Consider the following 20170-nt stretch of genomic DNA (forward strand, 5'->3'; position numbering starts at 1 on the left):
TGATGAGGATGTAGAGGTCATGAAATCCATTGGTGAGGCCTGTGCCCAGAGCTCCCTCAGCAGACACTACAGGGTCAGCACCTGGGGCTTGGCAGCAGCTCCACTGTGGAAGACAGTAAGGCTAAGGCGTGTCTCTCTACTCTCTTGCAGCGGCCCGATACTGCAGCATGCTTATCGAGGAAGGCGGGCTACAGCATCTGTACAACATCAAGGAGCAGGACCAGACTGACCCCCATGTCCAGCAGATTGCCATTGCCATCCTAGACAGCTTGGAAAAACACATTGTCCGTCATGGGCGACCACCCCCAGGCAAGAAGCAGTCCCAGGCTAAGCTCCACTGAGAGCCACGTGTCATGGGGCTCCAGAAGGCCCAGCACTGTGGTTGTGCTCCCTCCTCTGTGCTTTGGTCAGGAGGCGTGCTGCAGTGAGGAGCCTTGGTACCTTACCACTGTAGGGATATTTATTAGTGGACGTGGACGACGATGCCCATTCAAGCAAGTCTCTAATTCCTATCGTGATTTTTTTTTTTTAAATTTAAGGCAAGAAGAGAAGAGCCCCATCCATCCTTCTCTGACCATTTAGAGACTTTTCCACATAATTCCTTTGGTGTGTGAGTATACCTGTGCTTGTGAGATTGTGCATCATTATGATAAACTTCAGTGCACGAGCCCACTGTAGAGTGGTCCACGTCCAGGAGATCTGCAAAACCCTCCCAAGCCAAGTGGTGCTTGGTGTTATATGTGGTCTGGTTTCTCTGCTTTTGCCAGTGGGTGCCCTGGCCCCTCCATCCTCTGCCAGATCATCTTTTGAGAAAGGGTGAGTGGCAGCACAGCTATCAGATTCTGGGTCTTTGCCTGGTGCTGGTGGGAAATGGATGGAAAAGAATATGCCTGAAAAGGAGGACACCAGGCTGTTGAGGGAGAGATGCGTGGCCTCTTTCCTCCGACACCTTTGCTCACACAGCCTCTCTCCTGGTGCAGCAACCAAGCATGTGTGTTCTCTCTCTTCATCCTGAGAAGGCTGCTCAGCTGTTTTCTGTAAAAGTTTTTGGTACCTAACTCCCTTCCCTCCTAAAAAAATCTTTCTGACTTGTTTCTTTGTGAAACGTCCCAAGATCCCCTTTGTTTGTAAGTCAGGTTGTGGAGGTCTGAATCTTTATGCAGGTTCCTGGGGGTCACCCAGTCATTTCTCTATTTCATGTCTGTCTCTGTCCAGAGAGCCCAAGGTTGTGCCACATGCTCCCCTGCCCTGTTGGGAGAAATGCTGGCAGTGGCGGGGACTGGGGTCCTGACATGCAAAGCCCTTGGTCGTGTCCGTTCTTGTTCTGATAACTTGTCCTTTCTCACTGCCAAGGAGAGAATTTGGCACTTGCTGAGTATCTGTTGACCTTCATCCATGTATTCAAGAAAACCTCTCTTGACTGACAAGCCACCACCTAAAAAGTCCAGTGAGGTTCTAGAATTCTGCACAATGGGGAAGAGTCATTGGTGTTTCCACGGGGCCTTCTGGAAGCACGAGAAACTGCATCGGCTTGATACTAATCCCATTCTGGGGGAAAGGCAGAGTCCATGTTTGCTTTACAGCACAAGCTGTTGCTTCCCTGGAGCAGCCAGTGTTTTAAACAGAGGTTTGAACTGATGTGGTTAAGTTAGAGAGGGAGGGGGGCATTTGTAAGGCTGCTCATTTCCTAAAGAAATTTCTCCTTTTTAATGTGATTATCTTACTAGCATGCAGTTAACATCTTTGTTTGGTCTCATTTCCTATGACTATGAGAATAATTCCACTTTAATTTTGAATCTGCTTAATCAGGATGAAAATTGAATTTTGCTAAAGGAAGAAAATAAGTAAATTCATGGTGATTGGATTTCTTCCAGTCCTACAGGGTAAGGAAGTCTTGTAGACTTGGCCTATTATCACAGCTGAAATTACTTCAGGGGGACATAGATTTTTTTTTAGGGGAGAGAAAACCTGATGTCACATTCATATAAAATTGAATTTAATTTCACTTTTTCCTTCTGGGTGTGGTTCTTTTAGCTTGTTTTTAAAATGTCACTAACCATACCATGTGACACATTGGCAGAATAGAGCATATATCAGAGCTGAGCTGAAGACCAGGGACAGTTGTTGGCAGCCTCAAGGATGCCGGGTGCACATCTGCTGCCTGAGCTCCAAAGGGGGTGGGCAAAGGTCTGTGAGGACTTGGCTTCACCCTTCTGTCCTACCCCACATTGGATAAAAGCACATGTGCTGCTCACATAGAGAGGTCAGCTGCTTCACAAAATCGTGAAAGATGTCTGGAAGATGGAAAGGCATTTTTTTCTTCTTTATTATGGTACTGGCAAATGAGCCTTCCAGTGGAAACCAGGTAGCTGTTCTCTTAGCCTGAATATTTAAAGTTTAATTTCACCTTAACCCTAGCCCCTTGCCCCCATCTGCAGTGGGCAGAACCTTTGGAGGAGGAACTCCTCAGCCAGCAGGTGACACTCGCCCTGATTGTGTTTAAAATGCTAGTGCCTTTCTTTCCAGGATGGCTCTTGTTGAGGTGTGATAGCAGATGGAGGCACCAGACTATTTGGAATAGACCCTTGATCCAGCTGTGTTACGATGTGTATAAAGAGTGACCATGGAGCTGATGTGACTGGCCACGCCCCAGCCACATGTGGAAAGCCCTGGTCCTCCCTGTTGCCAAGCATTGTATCTTTGAATAACAGAATCAGAGCGGGACGGCGTTGGGTGCCTTCCACAGTTCCCTCTTCTGTGGCCAGGGGTGCTTAACAAGCACAGAGTGGACAAGGGTGGGTGGAACCACCCCCCAGCGTCAGTGCACTCTATTCAAAGGGAAAGGAATGAGGTGCATTCTGTACCTCAGAACATCTTCAGAGAGGGCAGGGTGCACCAAGATGGATGGAAAATTAGAGCTGTGTGTGGCTGGGCCTGAAAGTTGACGGTGTTATCGATCTTTGCCTTTCGCCAGGTCCGTTTGGTTGTAACTTGGACACTACATAAACGCACCCTTGATTTGTACAACGAGCAAGACTTCAGAAGTGTTGGAGAGGCTTCTTTGACTTCTCCAGCCAAGAAGTCAGTGCTTCCTCCCTGTGGGAGTTGAAGACTTGTTCGTTTCTTGGTGTTTTTGTTTGTTTTTATTTAAAAATGTAGAACCCATCTCTAAGACTGAATTCTAGGAGAGAGACTGTTGTGATTTAGAATGACCCTTAGTGTCAGTTAGCAGCTCCATGTCTGTGCTCCCAGATCATGGTGAGCCATGATCATATGTGGAGATAGTCTGCAGGGATCCCTTTATGGGCAGACATTTGTACTTGGAAGCCCCTGTTCTGTAGAGTGGACTTCAGGGAAATCACTCCTGTTACCGGAAGGCCTGGGGCCCATGTGTTTGTGATGTCATATCGATTGGAAGATGTTTTTTAGCCCATCCTGATTTCCCTTATAATGTTTCAGGATTATGTCAGGAGCCTTTCTTATGAAATCCTTCAAATCATGTGACAAGAGAAGAGGGGCAAGAAAAAGGAATCATGCCCAACTTTGGTCCAGATTCTGGAAGAGAGGTTGACTTACGGTGAATGTGAAGTCGCTCTCCGCTCTCGGGCCTGTTGCTCCCTCAGACAAGGACAAGTTCAGGCATGTGCTTGGGCTTCCGGTGGTTCCGTTTTCTATAAATGCATGAGGCCCTGGTAGGAACTGGAGGGAAAGCCTACCTCCATGCCTCTTGACCCCTTTGGCTGTGATTCCTTGCTTCTCTCTCCCCTTGCCTAATTTGAAAAGCCCAGCAGAAAAACATGAGAGCATCTGCTTCTGGTGCTCAAGTTCTCTTGCCCCGTTTGATTGGATGTCCTGCAGCTTTTGGCCTGAGGCTAACAGTACTGGTCAAGCCTCAGCTAAATAAAGGTCTTCAATCCTAGAAAAGCCTGGACTGGAGCCTGCTTGCCATCTGTTAGCCGCTGGCAAGGTGGGCTTCGCTCTGGGTCTGTCCCTCCCGCCTGCCCCTTACTCAGGCTCTCGGATGTTTGTGTCCCCTGCATTCAGTCATACATGTTTCAGACTGTAGTGCTGGGGAGTAGATAGAGTGTATGTAGTGAATGTTTAAATTTCTGGGTTATAAACTTTGGCTTATCTCTTTGGGAAACAGAGTAGGCCCTGTCTTCAAAGGATGATGTGTATGGTATATGATGAAACCACTAGGAAAAGAATTCATTGAGTGGCCTTTAAATTAATCAGTGTATCTTTTTTTTTTTTTTTTTTTAGCTTAGCACAGGTGCTACTGTTTTGGGTATGTCATTTAATCCTTCTGGGATTAACCACCTCAGGTGGTAGAGTGCTCAATGGGCCACTTCCAAACCACCCAAGCCTGCTGGAAAGGAGCTGAGGGGCCAGCAGGTCCTCTTTCCTTGCTGTGATGTTTCTTTGGAGCAGGCCCAGTGAGGGCCCCACCTGATGGGGGCTGCCAAGGTCTCACAACACCCCAGCCAGAGGTGGCAAAGTCACCTGGTGGGAAATTCTTGGGATCTTGAGGTTTGATCAGGTAGTGGCAGGTGTTATGTTGTAGATTTGTTTTTGCAGAATTCTACTTGGGTTCCTTTGGGGGTACATTCAGATTAGCCAAGAAGTCACTAAATGTGGGCTTATGTAAGATTGAAGAATTCAGGAGCATAAAGGAGATGAGCCCAGGTCATCAGACTGGCCTGATAAATAAACACGAGCTGACTCTAGGAGCCTTGTCTGATGATTTCCTGTTTTGCTTTGGCTTTGGTTTTCAGCTCTGCTCAGCTCCTTGTGTCGCTCACTACAAATCCATCAAAAAACGTCTTGTCAGCACCTTTTCTCCCCCAAAGGTTCTGTTATTTGGCCCAATGCACTGTTACCACTGTGGCCGGATAAGTGGAATTAGACTGTATCTGGATGGTAGCACATTCCCAACCAGTCCTTTGTGCGAGCAGTTGGGGGATGGGAGGGTGCAGAGAAGAAGGAGTGTTTGGGTTTGTGCCTAAATAAATGTTATACATTTTGTGTCTAAGGTGTCTGTTGTCTTTGATGATTGATATTCACTTTGCAACCTGGTTAAATGGTGGTCGTGGGCATATGGATTTCAAGCGGGAAGCTTCTTAGAAACCATTGGTTATTCTCCTTGGTTTGCAACAGAGGAAACTGAAGCGGGCTGGGGAAAGGGCTTACCCAAGATCACACATATAGTTAGAGACAGGGCTTGGAGTTAAATTGGGTTCATTGACTCCATATTTGGGGCTTTTTCTACTCTACATTTATAGCAAACTCACTCATGATCTGGGACAAATCCCTTCCCTCCTCTTAGCCTTGCCTCTCAAAGGACCATTTTGTCAATGACTAAGCCTTATCTAAACTGTCTTCCCCAGTAGTGTTCTGTACACTAGGGTGCTGCATAAATGAGTATCACGTTGACCCTTGTCACCCTCTCCAGGCTGGATCTTTGCCCAAGTACTCCAATATCCCGGGCCTTCCTGGCTCCCTCTTCCATTGCCAGACATTACCTTGCTGCCATACTTTAGCAGCTTCAGGGTTTACTCATCTGCTTGGGACCATCCTGCACAAATCCTTGTCACTGTCACCTGCTGGCATCCGCCAGGCTCAGTGCCTGATGTGATCACTGCTCCTGCACTCTTTCTTGGTGACATGAGGATTTTTTTTATTCAAAAACTTTACTGATGTGTAGGATTTCTTTACCTTTGCCCTCCTCCTCACCAGTAGAAACTTCTCTTTAACAAAGAAATGTGTATGGTTAAGCAAAGACCAGCTGACGCCTTGTTGATGGTCTGACGTGTGCATGCTGCACTCCCAGAGAATGATGGAGAGAGAGGTTCCCTCACCACTTCTCTAACCTTGTGAGATTTCTGCTATCCTTTGTGGTCTTGTGGCTGTTGTGTAGATGTCTGTGTATGCTGGCTTCAATTTCCTCATCTTGCATGTACCCCAGCCCCACGGAGGAGTGCTCAAACCCTGATTTCATCCTCCCTCATTCAAAACCACCCAACTTCTATTATTCAGTATCCCTGCCAATCTCAGGATACGGTTAGGGACGCTCCCCATATTCTGTTCTCCATTTCCTTATCCTTGCCTGCTGACTTTCCTGCCTTCATTCAAGTCCCAGCTAAAACCCTCTTTTCTAAAGGAAGCTTTCCCCAGGGCCTTCCCTCTGAGACACACACCCCCCTCATTTTTTCCTGTCTTTCTCACTTGTACATAGTTGGTATGTCATCTTTCCCAGAGAAAGTTGATGACACAGTGAGTCTGAAGTCAGGAAGACCTGAGATCAATTTCAGCCTTGGATGCTAGCTTTGTGACCCTGGGCAAGTCACCGCTTCTGTTTGCCTCAGTTTCCTCAACTCTAAAACAGGGATAATAACACTACCTACCTCCCAGGGTTGTGAGGATCAAACAAGATATTTGTCCAGCGATTAGCCCAATGCCTGGCACATAGTAGGCCTTAATAAGTATTTATTGACTGACAATCATTTTTTCTAAATGTTTCTCCCCATCATCCCTGCAGGTGGATCGCCTCTGTTCTGGCTCCTTTTTCCCTCCTGTACTGCCTTCATTCCAGGCTTTCACAACTATCATCCACTCAGCTTCCTTCAGTAGCTCAAACTGTAGGGTCAGCTACAAAAGCATACCCTCATTTCCAGAGTCCTCTCTGCTGTATGAGCATCCCATTCTTCCTTCCTATCCCAGCCCCTCTCAACTGTTCAGACCCTCCCCTCACTCATTAGGCCCCAACAGGACCCTCCCACTCATCTCTCAGCAAATGACCCCACGGACAAAAGCAGGGACTCTTGTCTCTTGTCCCCTACTGTTCTGTGCCCACCTCCTTTTTCCATCACCCATCTTTTCTTTTGTTCCACTCTTGGTGATGAAGTGGATCGTGTCCTTGTTAAGAGGAGACCCTTTCCTTGTACTCTTGGCCTCAAAGGCAGAATCTGGGAGTTGGGAGGGACCTCAGAGGCAATCTAGTTCCCTTTGGACCTGAACAAAAGCTCCTCCACAACCTTTCCACAGAGTATCCCCTCTAGTGAAGGACACACTGGACACTCTTCTTGGTTCCGTTTCACTTCTGGACAGCTTTGTTCATAAAGTTTTCCCTGCATCAGGATAAAATTTAGCTCTCCTGGTCATTCCTGATTCTTCCCTCTGGGGTCAAACTGGACAAGTTTAATCCCCACTTTGAGATAACAACCCTTCAGTTTCTAGAACACAGCTCTCATGTCCCTCCTGTGTCTTCCCAGGGTCAGCATCCCTAGTCTTTCCATTGATCCATTTTGGGCACAAATTCATGCTTTGAGCCCTGCTCTGGACTCTGTCCAGCATAGCTATTTCCTTGTGTGTGTGTCCTTACCACTGAACTACTCTGTTCTAAAGGCAGGGACTGTTTTTGTCCCAATGCCCGGCACACAGCACCTGACACAGATGCCCTATAAAATGCTTGTTGGTTGACAGTGGGAGTCAGCCGTCTAGTCTTGAACCCTCAGCAATCAGTGATTGCTCAATAATCCCTCAATGATGCCTAAAATTGAATTAGCTTTTTGGCTGCCCACATCATATTTTTTATTTGTTTTGAGTTTGCTGTTCACTAACCACCTCCTCCCCTACCGCCTAGATCTTTCTTAGATAGTTAGCCATGGTTTTCCCATCTCATACTTAGGAAATTAATTTTTGAAGCCATATAAAACTTTTTACTTTTGACCCAATATAATTTTATCTTACTAGACTTGGTCCTAAGTTTTTAGCCTGATAAGAATTTGGGGGGGTTTTACCATTTAATGTGTTAGCTGCCCCCAGTAGCTTTGGGTCATCACAAAATTTAATAAACTTCCTTGAGACTGAGGGCCTTGCACTCAAGAGCCCCACCCCACTGGCCCTGCTTCCAGCCGTCATCTAGCAAAACAACGTCAGAGTCGATGCTACATCCCCAGAAGCCCCATCTATTTAAGATCTGAAAAAAAAGTTCTCCCCACCAGAGTCCTTGGCATATCCAATGGCATAATCTCAGGCTTCATCAATGGGAACGCCACCTGCTTTACCGCGGCCCTTTGAAAGACCATGCGACCTTTCCATCTGACTTGCCTTCCCGCATTAGAGTGTGAGCTTCTTGAGAGCAGGGACTATCTTACTGTTCGATTTGTATCTCCAGCACATCATTTTGTATACAGCAAGCACTTAATAAATGCCTTTTCGATCATTCAGATGCTTTCATCTATGTCTGCAAACTCAGGTTCTGATACCATGCCACCTTGGATAAGTCACTTCACTTATCGGGGCCTCTGTCCAAAGAGGGGGTTTGACTGCAGGATCTCTTAGGTCATTCTAGAACTGCTTTGAAGGAGAGCGTACATAACACTTGCATCAGGGGTCCTCTCCTGATCTGAAGGGCCCAAGTGTGCTTTGGGGGAAATTCTCTGGTTCTACCCAGGTAACCTGGAAACATCAGTATCTGAAGTCCTCCCCAATTTAGGGCTTGTCACCCACTCCCTTTAAAAGCACACAGGTTCCCAAAGCTCAACCAAGTTTTATTTGAAATTTAAGAAAAATGAATGGAATTTCTATCAGAACCCATCAGAAACAACACATAGATACCAATGAGCAAATGTCCGTGAGTATCTTGGGCACACACAGTAGTGAATAGGAGGTCCTTAGGGCTTGATTCTCCACACTGAGAATCTCAAGGATTTCTCTAATTCTCTGAACTAATTTGCTTCCTTAGCTCTCTACTGGGGTGGCTCCTTCCTCTGTTCTACCCTCCAACCTAAGGCTCCTGCATTTCTCCAGAACTGTCAGCAGATGGTTATAGTTGCCTACCTCAAGTCAGTCATTTAACAATCATTGATTCAACAAGCAGGCTCCCCAAAGAATGACACTGGAGTGGGTGGGGTGAAGTAAGTGGAAACTGCTCAGATTGGCCCACTTGCCAGGCTTTAAAAACGAGAATTTTCTGTTTGATCTTGGAGATAATAGGGGACACTGGAGTTTATTGAATGGGAGGGGGTAGTGACATACTCAGACCTTTGAGTTAGCAGCTGTGTGGAAGATGGATCTGAGAAGGGAGAGATTTGGGGCAAACCACCCAGCAGCCTGGTGCGGCAGTGATCCAGGGAGAAGGGGAGCGGTCTTTCATTAGCAGAGAGGTTAGCACTGAATACATATATCTGGGCATCATCTGAATAGAGATCATAGCTGAACCCATGGGAGTTGATAAGATCACCAAGTGAAATTGTATAGACCAAAAAGAGAAGGAAGTCCAGAACAGAACCTTGGAGGACACCCATAGCAGGCATGAAGTAGATGAAGATCCAGCTAAAGATATTGAGAAGTATCAGATAGATGGGAGGAGTAAACATTTTATTAAGCACCTACTGTGTGCCTGGCACTTTGCAAATCTCTCATCAATCCTCACAATAACCCTGGGAGGGAAGTGCTCTTATCAATTCCATTTTATAATTGAGAAACCTGAGGCAAACAGTGGTTAAATGACTTGCCCATGATCACACACTTAGGAAGTGTCTGAGGCAGAATCTGTACTTGGGTGTTCTTGCCTCCAGACACAACACTCCATCCATTATGCCACCAGCTGCTTATTTGGGGATACAAATTAAAATAAAAAAACCACCACCACCAAACTAGTTCCTGCTGTCAAGGAGCTCTAATAAGGTAGACAACATATCAACTTTTATGTCCACACAAGATATAGATAGGACAAATTGGAGATCATTAATAGAGAGAAGGCACCGGTATTAAATGGGACTGGGAAAGACTTCAGGCACAAAGAGGAATTTCAGCTGGGTCTTCCAGGAAACAGAACTGAGTGAGAACATTCCATGCATAGAGGACAGCCAGCAAAAATGCTAAACGGTTAATGATAAGTGGTTAGAGTTCAGCATGGGCTAGGAACTCTTGTAGGAAGATCTAGGGTGGGACCATCCCTGTATAAACCTGAGGTGAGGCAGCAGAGCAGGTTCTGAAAATAGAGTATTTTGAGGAACTAGGATGTTAAGGTATTTGAGGGAGTGCTTCTTGCACATTTTGAAGTCCCCTAGGGTGACAGCAGGAGTTGGGGTGGAGAGAAAGGCTATGAAAAAAGCACCTGGAGAATTGAAGGAGAATGTCCTGAGGCAGGGGGCTTGATAGGGACCACCAGGATATGGATTGGGTGATAAGTGTGAGTAGCATGAACTAAAGAGGAGGAAAGGATGCAGAGTGATGGCTGCAGGTGTTGTGACTTCCCCACCACAGCGGTGTTAGAGTTAGATGGGTATGGGACAGAAACACTAAGCCATAACAGCATTGCTGGAATCAGTACCCTAGAGCAGCCCGAATTCAGATTTCCAGGTAGCCACATCACCCCTTCAAGGAAAGCAGCTCTTTACTTTATGTCCCAGAAAAGAACTGAAAACAATATACAGTGCTCATCGATGGTGGAAGGGCCATGTTAGGTGAGTGTAATGGACTGTCACTGCGATGTAAGATAAAACACATTAAACAAACACCGGAAAGTATCAGAAGACATGAGCCCGATGTAAAGAAAAGGAAGTAGAACCAAGAAAACAAGACATGTGACCCTGGTAAATTTGTGTTTTATTCCAATGACCCTGCTGTGTAACACCTCAAATGGGGTGCCGCAGTGGAAGGTCTAGATACAAAGAGGGGTATAAAGACCCCTGCCCCTGTCTGGGTTTGGCTGGCTCCTCCAAACTTCAGGTCCAAGTTCCCAGAAACATGCCTTCATTAAAGGATTTCTTTCAAACTCAGAGTCCTAAGTGTTACCCTGTGGAAGGGAAGTAGACTTCCCCTTCTCACCACTGGAACTCAAGCTCCCACCGAACATGGTTTCTAGCTACACAATGAGCCACTTAGAATAATGACAGCTTAGATCTTAACTATAACCATTTACTTAACAAGGGCGAAAGAAAAATTAAAGACAGCAAAGTATTAAAGAAAGTGCATAAATAATAGACTATTTTACAATAAGCATCTGAACATGGACTGCATTCTCCAAACAATACATGCAAGAGATATGGTGAAGAGTGGGCACACCCTTATTAGAGTCTGGTCTGAAAACACGGGGGACAGAAGACTGCTTAGGGTAGCTCACAATTCTGGACTGTAGGCTACAGTGCACATTTAGACCCCTCGAACCCCTTTTCTGCTCTGTATTGGTCCTTACCACTCCTCCTCTGGGGAAATCCTCTTTCTCTTTACTTAAACATAGAATTTACAAGTTCTTTCAATTTACCAACACTCTTAATAGGGCTATTAGAAAGTATTACCCCTTAATGTGAATAGCAATTCTCTAGGTCAGAAAACTGCAGAGCAGCCCAACAAATTGGCAAGTCACTGGGCTATAAGGACCAGACAGGTTCACAATTTAAGCCAGCTGACCAGGATACCTATCCCAGCAAATTTCAAATTTTCCTTCTCAAGCCAGAGGTGCCAGCAGAGGACAAGGAATCCTCATGAAAAGCTGTACCTTTCTCCAGCTCTAGGTGATGCTGAAGAGCTCCAGTTATAACTATTGCCAACCATCACCATTATCATCACCACCAATTATCATCACATTATCAGTCTGTTGTTGCTTTCTCTTGCCTTGTCCTGCCCCTTTCTCTAGCTCCATAGCAGCTGTTGTTAAATGAAAGCCTCTTAGGAATTCACATTTTAATTATAAAAATCAGTGTTTCTCAGATTTCTCCTAGATACCCAGCAGTCCTTTCTCCATCATACCTCAGTCTTTAAATGTTAACATGATCTCTCATTCTCTTAGTTTTACCCTCTTCAGTCATAAAACAATTATTTGTAAATGAGTTGACCTACCATCATGCTTTGAAGGCTCTCTGGAATCCTCAGTACAGTGAGGTCTCTCTCTGGTGAAACTATGTTTCTTCTCACTTAATATTTCTCTAGTTTTTAATATGCAAAATATCTGTCTTTTCCTCTTAAAACATTAACCTGTTCCCACACAAGCAAGGCTTCATTCCACATTGTTGACAATGAATTTAGAATTTTCAAATGCACAGCACAGATCATTTCCTCTCCAAAAATGTCCAAATCCCATCTTCATACACATATCCTAGCAATTTACATTAAAACAAGAGTTCTTTTCCCACTCTTTTAGTTATAAAAATGTTCATCCGTAGTGTGCAGCAATAGCATACATTATTCTTTTCCTTTAAAGTAGAGATGGCTGTCTAGGAGGGGGGGGAGGAGGTACACAGGAGGAAATTTCAATGATACAACAATAATAATTTTTTTAAAAAGATAAGCAGCTCTATTTTTGAAGTTTTCTCCTGTATATACTAGTTTTCACTAGCCTTGGCCTCTCAAACAAAGTCACCCAGTAGTATAAGAAACAACTTCCCCCTTGTAGCTTATGAGTGGGTCTCCCTAATTCCATATTAGCCCAGAGTGACTTCTTATGAGATGATATGATCTTTCCCCATCACCTGATAGCTAGTATTTACATGCCGATTTAAGATTTGCAAAATACTTTATAAATATTGTTATTTTATCTTCACAACAACTTTCTACTTATATCAAAAGGATCCTGGGCCCTCCCTAATTCTCAGTCTGGTCCAGTTCTTCCTGGGGATTCTGGTTAGGGGGCTATTCAAGTTTCCTGGGGCTACTTTAAAAGCTATCTAGGGGAAAGTGCAAGTCCAGGTATTGTCCCTGGCAAGGAGAGATCAGTAATCCCTGATACCTGTTGGAATGAATGTTGGTATTTCAACTCTATTAAGGTAGAGTTGAAAGATCAAGGTTGAGAGGTCATCACCTCAGTGGGGAGAATGCGGTGGAGAACAACAGAAAACCCAGCATTTGGAGTCAATCAAGGCCTTTGGACTATAATCCCAGTTTAGCCCCTTACTTCTGCCCAAGGAAGATCCCATCATCTCCGAGCCTCAGGTCTTTTCTACAAAAAGAAGGTGTTGAGCTTGGTGATTTCTTAAGTCCCTTACAGTTCTAAAAATGAATGGTGAGGCTGTTCCTCTAATTAAACAAAACCCAGACCCCTGGTTAAACAAAAGGTGGATTGGTACATTAAGGGACCCTGCTCCTGATCCTGAGCTCAACTCTGAAATAGGGACTCTGACCCCTGGCTCAGCACCAGTTACATGAGGCGCAAATGAAATCTTGGATGAGAAAGGCTTCCCAACTCAAACTGGATTTATTAATGTGACCAGACATTTCAAATCTTCAAAGAATGGGACAGTCCCTGCTTACTACAGGTATTGGATTGCAAACCCAAGAGGACAAGGACTGTGCTCTATGAGCATATTACCTGTCTTTCTAATCTTGGTATTTCCTTCAAGTCAAGAGCCCACTACTAATTTCTGCTATATTAGTCTGAATACAGGTCACACTTTTGCCCCAAATCTAGCATGTGTTCTGAGGCCTGCATGTGATCTGTAACTAGTGTTATTTTTTTCAATAGAAACCCACAAAATTTTTTACTGTCAAAGTGACCTTACCTTAGAGTAACACTCTACATTGGGACCAAGAGGACTCATAAGATTTTAAAATGGAGAGGACCTCAGAAGCCATCTAGCCCAACCCCTATGGGGAAAAGGATTCCCTAACAAGTGGTTATTCAGCCTTGGTTTGGGACCTCCAGAGAGGGGGACTCTCCCAAGGCCGTGGGTTCCACTTTTGGACAGCTCTCACTGTTAGGAAGAATTTCCCGATATCAAGCCTCATCTTGTCTCTTTGTAAATTCCACCCATCACTTTGAATTCTGTCTTCTCAAGCCAGAGTAAACCCATCTCTCTGCCAAGTGAAAGCTCTTCAAATACTTAGACGTAAAGATCTGGCTTTCCCCTTCACCTTTATTACACAACCAATAGCTAGTTCATTAGAGGGGTTTTGTGGTGATTGTAGGAATATCTTTATTAACCAAATCAAGAGATGGTGTCTTCTTTATTCACAATTGACTAGACAGAAAAAGAGAGTAGTTAATTCCAAGAAGTCATGTTCTCCAAGAGCGTGTGCCATCATTAACATTCACCTCTTTGTTTAGTATTTACTTAAATAATAACTTTAAAAAGAAAAATATGAATTTAGGTCTTCTCTGCCTTAGCAGGAGAAATTCTTAAGACTTCTCTTCAAGGGGAACTGAGCTGTCTTGATTGGTGAGTGGTAGAAATTCAACCAGCTCACAATGTAGCTGCGTTAAAATTGTATCTAGTCGGTGTAGTAAGTTTGTTTATAGGTAGCTAGTATAAAATAACAACAGCAGGAAGTTAGATAGCAAAGGGGAACCTAGAAATCCCATAGATTAAGGGAACAAAGTAGTTCTTTGCAAACTGTCTCATAAATTAACTAAAAGCCACATTCTGAGACTACATGCTAACTCAACTCAAGGGAAGCAAGCTAAACCTTACCATAAGGGTCCCTCGGCCCTGCTAACTGCCCTAGTCTGTAAGCCTCAGAAAGCTCCAGATATCCACAGTACGACTGGCAGAACATCAGATGTTGGTGATAATTTTGAGACAATATGGCTATGTTAATGAACTAATCCTAAGGCAGCTCTTTGAAGAGTTTCATTTTTTCTCTTACCAAATCCTACAAAAATGAGTCCCCAAACTCCGTCCCTACCCCAGCACTCTTCCCCTTCCTAAAGGTGCATGCTCCCAACTCTGACCTGCAATCATATAAGTGATTCTTCCGCTCCCCATTTTCTTCCCCAGGTTGCTTGCCTCCCTCCACCACCCCATTCCCTGTGCCCAGGATATCTGTCTCTGTTCCCCTTTCACTGTTTGGCTCTGTGCTCTCTGTGCTTTATTAAAGGCTGAATGGAGCATTAATCCTCATTTGCTACCATCGTGATCATAGCAAATATCCAAAGAACTGGACATGCCTTACCCCCATTTGACCCAGAGGGTCTCTCTCCTTGTGGTCCTATTCCCTTATCCCATAAGTTAATTAGCAATTCTTTGATGGTTTTGAAGGGAGAAGAGGGTTATCCCACATTAGATTTTATATCCCATCTAGTCATCCATCTTCCCAAATGCCTAATACTATTCATACCCCTCCCTACCCTCACCCCCAAACCTACTTTTCATCACCTGCTCTGGACACAGTAATCAAATCAATACCACAATGTATGATGGACATTGAAGACCCAAACCTTAGAGCATGCTGGGATCTGCCCTTGCTGGTGGGTCATACAGAGCATATGCAGATATTCCCTGCTCAGTTCCAATCTAACACATGGAACTTTGGGAAGTAGGTTTCTGACCATGAGTAGTGAGGGACTGGTACTGTGTGGTGATGAAAAAGTCTCCCAATTTGCTAGGAGAACTGAAAGAACTGGTTCCTCAGGAGGTGCTGAGCCAGAAGTGAGTGTGAATATACAATTTCTCATTCTCTCTTCCTTCCTAGCTGTGAGCAAGGCAGCGCTGCTGTGAGCTTCTGAGTGGGGAAGCAGCAACAAATGGCATTTTCCCATCGAGGCATACGGTGAACAGATTGGCCTTGCTCTTGTTCTTCCTTGATCTTAGACTACAACATGTTCAGACATGGAATCAGTCAGGTTATGACCTTAGAAACCTCAAAAGGTCAGAAGACCCATCAAAGTTTCCACAAGTAACTGAAATGTTACAGAGTTCATTAGAGGTGCAAGTACCTGTAGGCAGATGTGGAAAGATGTTGTTTTGTCCTTTGTTTTCAAAGAGGACCAATGAGATCACAGGATGATATCTTGACTTGTGCAAAATTGGATTTAAGTGCAGCAGAGTTACACAAAGTCACCAGCTTCTCTGTCTCATTGAAGTCCAGTGCCAAGACAAAAGTCATGATGGCCAGAAATGTCCTGGGATGTCGTGGATGACCTTGGTGTCTTTGATGTCTGACCAAGATCTAAGTGCCCCACAGCACCTACTTCAGCCTCCTTTATAGGCATTAACAAATTGTTTTCATCCACCCATTCTACTGGGATAAATCTTCACATGCTTGGGGTAGACATCTCCCTAACTGACCAACAGGTCTGAAGCCTATTGATTACCCTTAAACTGGTTTAACCCTTCTAATGATACAGTTTAACCAGGATGTATCTGCTACACATGCTACAGCTTCTTGGTGCCAGGGGTCAGAGGTAGAAACCAAAGGTGGCTGAGTAGCTCCCTTGCCAGAGATGTTAGTCATCCCTGATGTGTTTCTGTTGAAGAAGGCAGTGTCTTCAGGAATTGTGATCCTTTATGGATAAAAGAGCTGCCTATGGACTTTGGAAAGATACTTAGATCTCAGCAGAGAGCTCCATCTAAGGGGAACCTCATGATGACTTCACAAAGGGAGAAAAGGACTTTCAGCTAGCTCCAGGAGCTGGGAGGTACTTCTTGGACATTCTCTCTACATGTGCTTCACTGTCTTGTATTTTAGATCAAAGGAGCAGCTAGGTGGTGCAGTGGATAGACCACCAGTTCAGCATTCTTTACTTAACATTGAATTTGTGTAATGTGAATTTACATAAAGTGAAAATTGTCTGTAGATGTCTACTGGTTGATTGATAAAGGAGAACATATTAGATGGGGGCTCATGAGCAGCAATATTGAAAGTCAGTCCATCAGGTTTATCCTTAGAACTCTGTGGAGAGTAATAGTCAGCCACCCTCTAGGGATTCAACCTGCCATTTCTAGTAGAAGTTAGGGAAGTGACCCAAGGGGGACTTTGGGATAGTGGTGGTACTATACAAACATTGCTTCTGAAAAGATCATGTCATTGTTCTCTGGACACTGTGTTCCCTTTGTATGAATTTCCAAGCTACATGTGAACCATTTCATGCACGTTCCCCAGACATTCAGGTACGCCTTTCCCTCTGTGTCCTCAAATCATGCATATTCCCTGGGTCTCTTCTCTCCTCACTGGTGGTATAGTATGTAACTCCATTTTGCTTTGAACCTAAGTACCCCCTGTTTGGCCCAGAAAATATATGTCTATCAGTGGGAGTTTATTTTAGTGGCTTCTGAACCACCATGTAACTCTGACAGGAGGTTTTCTTGGGGTTTGTATATAATGAAGGATTTGGGTTCTCCAACAACAACATTCTCTTACTGCCAACAGTTCTGCCCTCTGTGATCCAGCAGTACAACCTACTATGTGTCAGGCGATGTGCCAGACACTACAGGTACACAGTATAAAGCATGAAATAAACAATCCCTACTTCCAAAGAACTGGAATTGTAATAGGGGGACAAACAGGTATATATAAATATTTCTAAAGGAACTGTCCATCTTCCACATGCCAGCCCCTCAGGCCTTTGAAAACAGAGATAAGGGCTCCTCCCTCACCTACAGAGCCAGCCTGGCCAAACAGCTACTGAGTGGTTATAGATGAAGAAAAGACATTTATGAAGCACTCCCCACGTATCAAACAGTGGGTTAAGGGCTGGAGAGAAAAGCAAAAAAAGACAAGACAGTCCATGTATAAAAAATTCAGCGAAGATATACACAGGCAGTGGTGACTCAGAAGGGTGTTTTGGTCTGAGCTTGGCAAGTGGAATTGCACTATGATAACAGTTAACATTTTTATAGCACCTACTGTGTGTCAAGCACTTCACAATGATCTCATTGGATCATCACAACACTCTTGGGAGGTTGATCTTAACAGAAGTTAAGTGACTTGCCCAGTCACACAGTAAGTGTCTAAGACTGGATTTGAACTCAGGTCTTCCTGATTCCAGGTCCAGTGGTCTGACCACTGAGCCACCTAGCTACCTAAGATAGGTGATAGACAGTCCTACAAGCAACAGTCATGTTGCTTTATTTAAAGATTATTATTTGATGATCATTAGTATTATGCACTCCATTTTGTATCCTTTTTAAAAAGGGAAATAAGGTTTATTTGGTGTGACTTTTTCTGGAATAAGCTGCCTCATTGCCTCCTTGTGAGTGCTGCTTGCTTCTTTTTTCTAGATTTTTGCTAACAAACTCTTATTAATAATATATGGCAATTAAGGTCAATGTCACTGGCCTACAATTTTCAAACTCCATTCTCTTGCTTTCCCCTGCCCCATGTCTGGATATATTTCCTTTGCCATTCCTGTGACACCCCTCAAGTCTTCTGAAATTTTTAGAGGTTGTTTGCAGGAATCGGCAATCCCATCCATCCACCCAATCTTTTCAGTGTTCAAGGATATGGTGAATTTCAGCCAGGTGCCTTGAATTCAAGGGCTGTTCTTTCTTATTAGGATCATAGACTTAGAGCTGAAAGGGACCTTCAAAGTCCCTTCAAAGTCATCTAAAGAAGAGATTTTAGAAATGGAGGACCTGAGCAGTAGAGAGGCTAATGGCTTGCCTTTTCTATCTGTATCTTCAGTCCTTAGCCTAGTTCTTGGCACATGGGGAATGCTTCATAAATGTCTTTTCTTCATCTGTAACCACTCAGTAGCTGTTTGGCCAGGCTGGCTCTGTAGGTGAGGGAGGAGCCCCTATCTTTGTTTTCAAAGGCCTGAGGGGCTGGTATGTGGAAGATGGACAGTTCCTTTAGAAATATTTGTATATCTACCTGTTTGTCTCCCCTGTTACCATGCCAGCTCTTTGGAAGTAGGGAGTTTGTTTTCATTCTTTACACAGTGTACCTGTAGTGCTTATCACAGGGTGTGGCACATGGTAGGTATGCTAAAATAATCAATGATTGCAGTTGGACCCCAGGGGTTAGAGCCAGAAGCAGTAGGGGAATGTTACTGTTTTAGGGTATGGAGGTAAGATTTTGAGTCAGGCAACGAGCATTTATTAAGCTCTTACTATATTCCAAGCACTGTGCATACAAATACAAGTAGAAAGACAGCCGTTGCATTCAAGGTTCTTCCACTCTAACAAGGAAAATCAGTGTTAGAGTCCACAGTGCAGCCTGGAAAGGGATGAAGACAAGGCTGGCCTCTTTAAGTGTAGGTGATGAGGGGAGTCCTCCAATCAGAGGTAGAAGCCACAGGGGTAGCAGGGTACTTGCAGTGTTTGAATTTCAGGGCTGGAGTAAGCTTCCAGGGTAGTGTTGGAAAAAGCCCAGAATGCACCATGGAGACGTTTTGAACCCAGCTCTTCAATCTTCTAGCGTTTCCTAAGCACCTACTATATTCCAGGCACTGTTTGCTGCCCAGGGCAAAAAGCAGTCAGTCCCTGAAGTCTAATTCAGGAGACTGCATGTAGACAACTAGATTCAAACAACACACAGATCGCAATAAATTGGAGAGAATCAATAACAGGAGGGCAATGGCGTTAAGGGGCATGGGGAAAGGAAGGTATCATTTGAAGTAAGCTAGGGAAGCTTAGAAGGGGAGATGAAGGTAGCAAGCCCTTGGGACAGGGCAGACAGCCTGTGAAAATATGCAGTTAGGGGGAGGCTCATTTTTGACGCCAATGTCACTGGATTGAAGAGAACAGGGAGGGGAGTGTGTGTGTGTGTGTGTGTGTGTGTGTGTGTGTGCGCGCGCGCGTGTGTGCGCGCCTAGGTTATGAAGGGCTCTGAACACCAAACCTTTGTCCTTGAGCCTGGGGCTCCAGAGAATCACCAGAGTTTTGCGTGGTTCAGACCCAGGCCTCTGTTGGCTGAACCATGCAATCCAAAGACCGTTCTCTTTGGAACAGAAATCAGAGGAAAATAAGACTCAACCTTCTCTTTCCGGATAATTATCAACGTCCCATCCAGCCTCAGTAGTGGACCAAGCCTTTCTTTTATCTTTTCCTTTTCCCATATAGATAGGGAAAGGTAGATAGGTGGCTCAGTGGTCAGATCACACTGGACCTGGAATCAGGAAGACCTGAGTTCAAATCCAATCTTAGACACTTACTGTGTGACTGGGCAAGTCACTTAACTTCTGTTAAGACCTGCCTCTCAAGATTGTTGTGATGATCAAATGAGATCATTGTAAAGTGCTTGACACACAGTAGGTGCTATATAAATGTTAACTATTGGGACAGCTAGGTGTTGCAGTGGATAGAGCACCAGTGCAGGAGTCAGGAGGACCTGAGTTCAAATCTCACCTCAGACACTTGACACTCCCTGGCTGTGTGACCTTGGCCAAGTCACTTAACCCCAACTGCCTCATCCTGGGTCATCTCCAGTCATCCTGATGAATATCTGGCCACTGGATTCAGATGGCTCTGGAGGAGAAGTGAGGCTGGAGACCTGCACAGCCCTGCCTCCC

At 44.7% G+C, this 20170-nt stretch overlaps 1 protein-coding gene across 3 annotated transcripts in view; it reads left to right on the forward strand.

The window, feature by feature from the left end:
- ZYG11B (zyg-11 family member B, cell cycle regulator) overlaps positions 1-5032 on the forward strand; it is a 63936-nt gene extending 58904 nt beyond the window's left edge. For all 3 annotated transcript variants that reach the window (XM_072649479.1, XM_072649477.1, XM_072649478.1), the window contains one exon: positions 151-5032. In XM_072649479.1, the coding sequence (XP_072505580.1) occupies positions 151-341 (191 nt within the window). In that variant the 3' untranslated portion in view covers positions 342-5032. The remainder of the gene's footprint in view (positions 1-150) is intronic.
- Positions 5033-20170: the final 15138 nt, after the last annotated feature.

This window comes from Notamacropus eugenii, chromosome 2 (assembly GCF_028372415.1).
Source record: "Notamacropus eugenii isolate mMacEug1 chromosome 2, mMacEug1.pri_v2, whole genome shotgun sequence".
In the NCBI taxonomy this organism is placed as follows: domain Eukaryota; kingdom Metazoa; phylum Chordata; class Mammalia; order Diprotodontia; family Macropodidae; genus Notamacropus; species Notamacropus eugenii.